This window comes from Drosophila teissieri, chromosome X (genome assembly GCF_016746235.2).
Source record: "Drosophila teissieri strain GT53w chromosome X, Prin_Dtei_1.1, whole genome shotgun sequence".
Lineage (NCBI taxonomy): Eukaryota > Metazoa > Arthropoda > Insecta > Diptera > Drosophilidae > Drosophila > Drosophila teissieri.
In genome coordinates this window covers 3,157,170-3,163,169 of record NC_053034.1, presented here as the reverse complement: position 1 = coordinate 3,163,169, position 6,000 = coordinate 3,157,170, and the positions used below count along the sequence as shown (strand labels likewise).

The following is a 6,000-nucleotide window of genomic DNA, read 5'->3' as shown; positions in this document are numbered from 1 at the left end:
TTGTTATCAGATCTAGTAGATCAGATCAGACCTTTCCTCGTGAAGGACTCAAGATGGAGTTGAACTTGGGCCTTCATCACTCTATGTAGGATGACATCGACGGCAATTTAGTGCGCTGAGCCATTCCAGACTTCCGAATTGATTGGAATAGATTGGCATCACTTACTTGCCGACGCCGGTCGCACTCTGATCAATGCACTGCTTTGCCGACGTCTCGCACCAACGCTAGATGGCGCTTTACGCCCAAGGCGTACATATTTGTAATCTACATATGAGTTACATTTTGTCGATTTTGAGCGATGTAGAGCGACTGTACGTTTGCACTTAAATTTACATGTCGCACACATTCTACACGGAGTGTTCTTTTACACAAATCTTAAATGTTCGACAATTTGTTGACTTCCTTATGAATCATACATCGTACATGTTTTATACATTCGACTGTCGTCTTACTTATTACATTACATTTTTAGATTCTACACCTTTGAAGGAAAACAAGGAATGCCTTTTAAAAAACCAATGAAATCGTGCAAATAAAAGACACCAGAATATTTGTCACATACTCGTACTTTTATTTCAGCCATAGCGGTTAACTATCATATATATTTGTTGGTGCCCAAATTGATGTTGGAAAATAAAAAAATATTTTCGCTGATGAATTAATATTAAAATATACCGATTTCGTATTTTTACACCTTAAGCCAGCCAATGCTGGTGTTTAAAATTACTATTTCGATTACAGATCTACAGACGTAATGCTCCTTAGGTCTAGTAAAAAAAAGGGTTACTTCTCATTTTTGGTTTTGGTGTACATATTTTGGGATCATAGCATTTGCAATTGGGCAGCTTAGATTAAGTGCAAGCAAACTTGTTGGCGCTTCCGTTAGGCGTCCTCGCAGCTTTTCATCGCTCCTCCATTGGCGGTCAGCTCCATTTTCACACTGGCTCGCGTAGTGGCAGTCGAGTGGGCGGGCGAAATGTTGTTGTTGTACTCCTCGCTGAGCTTGAGCATATCACTTGGGTCGTGGAGCTGGGCTTGCCCCTGGGCGAACCGGCGCACCTGCAGGAAGAGACCACCGTTGTTCAGGAGTCGTGCCTGGTGCTCCTGCGCCTTGGCCCTCAAGCAGGCGATTGAGTTGTTTCTGCAAAGGATAATGCCGTATTTCAATACAAATTCACGCACTTCTCGGTGGATAGTAAAGAAGGATAAGAAGATGCAGCACATTCAGTACATTTAAGAAACAATAATGATGTTGCATACTCCTGGACACCCTGGTGTCCGGGCACTATGTGTCACCTGAAGGCATCCGGATCGTGTTCCATGAGGGCAGCGGCCAAGTTGTGGGCATGCAATCCAGGGGCTGCTGCTGCCGTAACCTGCTGCTGATGCTGCTGCTGCTGCTGCTGCTGCTGCTGATGTTGCTGCTGCTGATGTTGCTGCTGCTGCTGTTGATGCTGTTGCTGATGCTGCTGCTGAGCAGCTGCCGCTGCCGCTGCCACGGCGGTGTTCATGATCATGTGGAAGTCCTTGCTGGAGGCCGCCGCTCCGGCACCAGCGGCATTGGCGGCGTCCAGCAGCGGATGATAGCTGGGCGGAGCACAGCCACTAGCCCCCGCGCCACCAACCCCCGCGCCCAAGTAGAGCGATGCCTGTTGCTGCTGCAGTTGCAGCTGCTGCTGCGGCGAGGGGGAGCCCAGCTCGATGTGGGGACTGCCGGAGCTGTTGGTGGTGGACGCGCCGGTGGGCGTGGTGGCCGCCGAGGAGGCTGCGCCCGCATAGCCGCTGGTCGAGGTGGGCGGCGCCGAGGTGGAGGCGGAGGTGGGGCAGCTGCTGGGCGCTGGACTGACGACGTTCAGCGATTCGGTGGAGGAGCTGAGGGTGCGGCAGCGGGAGCGGGATAGGTCCTCGGAGTGGGCCGACTTCGAGCCCGCCGAGTCCTCGTGGTCGCTCACACCCGAGTCGTCCTTGAGCGCCGACTGCGCCTCGATCGACTTGCGATGCATGCCTGCGGCGGAAGAGCAAGTAGGTACATAAGTCAGTGGTGTGAACTTTCAGGTTGTGAACTTTCAGGAAGTTGGGATGATTATCTCATAAATAATGTTGGTTGGAACGAAATAAAGGCTTGTGATATTCTATACATGTATCTGTGGCATGGGGATGCGTTAAAACTAAAGGCTAAAGGAAAAATTAAAATGTTTAATTCGCTACCGGTAAATCAAAATGAATGTGCTGCCAAAATATTGCAGTTAATACCAGTTGAGGGCTCAATGTCGCACGCTTGCGGGGCCCCATCAATTGCCAACTAATTTGACATATCGACTTAATTAAAAACTATTCCAGTCCCAATTGCGCTGATTCCCCCGGCGAAGGAGCCGCTAAGTCCTCGATAAGCCACTTAAGTTCGAGCAAACCTTTGGCCACGGCTACTTGGGAATTAATTATCGAGTCAGACGGCTCGTAAAGTTCGCTGAGGCACACAAAACCCACCCAACCCAACCCAACCCAGTCGTCGATGCGCCACCCCAGCAGCAATGGAAATAGATAAACGATAAATGCCAAATAAAGCGGGAATTCGGTGGCGAACCCTCATCCTGCGTTCTGCGTTCTGCGTCCTACGTTCTGCGTCCTTCGTCCTTGTCGCGTGTGCATTTTGCATTTATTAAGCGATTATTAACGAATAAAGGAGCCCAGTCACCCCGAACCAGCGACACTTGTAGTGGGTTGTACTGGGGAATACCAGGGAATACCAGGGAATACCCGGATAATCCGCAAAGTCATTCCCGGGAAATGTGCGCAACATATGACGGCAATAGCAGCGGAAAAGCGTCGTTGGACATGCTCGCCAAATATGCTCACAATTCTCGGCCCGTCCGCTATCCATCTATCCGAGTTTATAATCCCCGAACCGTGCTCCTTTGTGCGGCTCGAAATTTAATTAAACCCTCCTCAAGGCTCGCAGATACACAGATGCACAGATCCAGATACATATGTGTGCGATCTATAGAACACTTTTCACTGCAAGTGAAAAGACTGGCGAATAAAATAGATTCGCTCATAAAGCGCGGCTATCAATGAACACTGCAGCATTGAAACCAACTTTAAACATCATATAGTGCGCAGTAAATAAATCATATAAAATGGGAAAACCAAAAGGGGAAAAAGCTTCAAGACATATGTAGGTATTCTATAGATGGGTGTTAGCTTGTTAGTTTGGTAGATTGGTAGTTTGATAGTTTCGATATGATTGTTGCATTTACATTTCTGCTCCATACCTAGTAGCCAGGGCGCCACCGCGTCGTTGTCCTTGGCCGACTTGAGGATCGTGTCCGGCAGGGGCAGCGAGTGCCGCACCATGGCCCCGTAGAGTCCGTACTCGGCCATTATGGTGCTGCCGCCCCAGACTTTCTCCGTCTTGCGCCACTTGGCGCGTCGATTCTGGAACCACACCTGCAAAGTTCAAGTACAAATTAGACATGTTGCTTATGACAAGTATGACATTATTATTAAAACTTATTCAAACATTAATTCGCAAACGCTTCCGCATTAAGTGTTTCGCCATATGGACAGCCACTGGTCCTCCTCAGTGGCCAATGGCTAGCAACTCTAGTCGTTGGGCAAATGCCATGCAAATTGCGAATTATTAAATAAAAAAGCTCATTCAAATTGAAAAAATGTAAATGGAATGTTTTTTAAATGCTAATACTTGGACCATAAACCTCTCAGCTGCCCCAAATACTTATATATACATATATATGTACATATATACTTGTATGTAGATCCTTGAAGTCGAACCTTTAAGGCAGTGGTGTGGCTAACACGTAGAAAAGGGGTCTATTCACAAAGGTTTTGAACTTTTATTTGGTTTTTGCCAAGTGCTATTACTCTCAGATTCTCTAAAGACAACCAAAGTTTATAAATGAATTTTAGATTAGCAGTAGATCCCCTTAAAAGCGGTTCCCTAAAATCAGGATGGTTGGCAACATCAATGCGACACCATCGACATCCCACACACAGCCGACATGCCACATCCCACTCGCTGCCACTCCACACATAATGGCAAATGATATACATATTCGCATATAAGTGACCAAATTAGATTATCTTCCGAAACATTAAACCGATTCTCGGCCGGCAACAACAAAGATAATAATATGAAAACATTAAATGTTGTTCACAAAAGGCAACCAGACCAAGCAGACCAAGCAGACCAACCAGCAACAACAACTGTCACAATAAAAGGATTTGCCACACAGACGAGCGGCCAAAGGATTCAAATTCAGCTCGAACCACCCTCGGAATCCCTGTATCCCCGTATCTCGGTATCCGGACCCTCTGCACTGAAAAAGAAGTCATCATTTTTCTGGTCCATCAAATCGTTTAGTTCTGCTATTAGTCATGTACGCAAAAGGGGGAGGTTCAGGGGCAGCGTTTGCCAAGGGGGAGAGGGGGGGTTGCTGACAGGGGGGTAAAGGACACCAAAGATTGCCCACCAGCAATGTGAAATCGACGAGGACGAAGCAAAAGAGCCCCGAACTGAAGTGGCTCGTGGAAGTGGCAGCAGCAGGAAGATTTATAATAAAAAAGCAATATATGCAAAGTAGGCAAGGCAGGCAGCAGAGTGGGCAAAATGCAAAACTAAGGGGGTGCTAAAAGGAATTGGTTGGCCAAGAATCAGGCACCGAAAGGCCAGGAACCAGGAAGACCAGCCAACTTCCAAGTTCCAAGTCCCAAATCCCAACCTTAACCTCACGGATTGTGCAAATCGCGGGTTAAGTGGGCAACTGGGCGTGGCATTTCACCCGAAAGAAAATCACCAAGAAAGGGGAAAAAATGGAAAAACAAGTTCGCCGAGGAACGAAGATAAAGTGATTTGGCTTGGGGCTCTGTCACCAAGTCCTGCTTGCCTGCCAGGAGCCAGGAGCCCCATAAATCCTGGACATGCACTTGCTGAGAAATTGGCAGAGCCGAATTGTGACTTCCGAAACTAAATGCATATATTTTGCAAGGCAGCCACTCAGTGCGTTGCGTTGCAGCCCGGAAAATGTGCAGCTCGTCGCGGATTTCTTTTTGGCAAAGTGCCGGCTTTTCGCTACACTACGTTTCAGCAGTTTAAGTTCAGTTGTTAAGCAACTTACTCTAAGGATGTCTGAGCTGTTCAGTTCCAATGATTCATTAGCTATGTCTGAGTTTGTTATTATTTGTACTACTTGTGCCGCCATGCACTTACAGCTCTGAAACGCACTGTACCGCGTGTGAGCCGTGACTCAGCGTGCGATTTAGCTGGATTACTCGGGCGTGGAGCTGCAAATAAATCCGATATCCGCTCCCTGAAATTACCCTCCACTGTGCACCGGAGTGCCGCCAGCGGATGTCAAATTAATTTCCACACTCACACACACCCGGGATGCTTTGCTCCTGGCAAGGATCAGCCTCCGAATTTGGACCCTGCGGCTCGGTAGCTCGGTAGCTCGGGAGCTTGGCAGCTCGGAAACTGGGAAACTGGGAAACTGGGAAACTTGGGAACTTGGGCGCTTGGGAGCCTTGGCAATCGGGATCTTGGCCCTTTCTGGCTGCAAAATCAAATTAATCCGGTTTGTTATTTCATCATGCAACGTCAACGTCACCATCATCAGCTACAACAACAGACAAAAGGGCTGCTGCAGCAGCGGCTCCAGCAGCATTTTGCAATAATAAATGGCAGCACACACACACACACACACAGTGGCACGCCCGGGTGTAAACAATACGCACAAACACACACACAGGCGCTCTGGCTCACAGATACGAGAGCCTCTGCCAAAGGAGCGGAAAATTTCATTAACAAGGCACACAGGCAGCAGCAGCAGCAGCAGTAGCAGCAACATGGAAGCACGACAGCAACTTGCAGGTCCGGAGGCCAGTGGCTCGTCTGATAATTTAATCAACTCTCATTGAATTATATCATTTTGCAATTTGGAGGCCCGGCAACATCAACATCAACATCAACATCCCATCCATCC

General features: G+C 48.0%; 1 protein-coding gene across 2 annotated transcripts in view; it reads right to left on the bottom strand.

The window, feature by feature from the left end:
* Nucleotides 1-883: 883 nt before the first annotated feature.
* LOC122624353 (AF4/FMR2 family member lilli) overlaps nucleotides 884-6,000 on the bottom strand; it is a 32,624-nt gene continuing 27,507 nt past the window's right edge. The window contains exons 4-6 of one of the 2 annotated variants that reach the window (XM_043803860.1): nucleotides 3,259-3,448; nucleotides 1,298-2,006; nucleotides 884-1,142 (exon numbers count right to left, since the gene is read on the bottom strand). In XM_043803860.1, the coding sequence (XP_043659795.1) occupies nucleotides 884-1,142; nucleotides 1,298-2,006; nucleotides 3,259-3,448 (1,158 nt within the window). The remainder of the gene's footprint in view (nucleotides 1,143-1,297; nucleotides 2,007-3,258; nucleotides 3,449-6,000) is intronic. The other variant, XM_043803861.1, reaches the window with a different exon arrangement.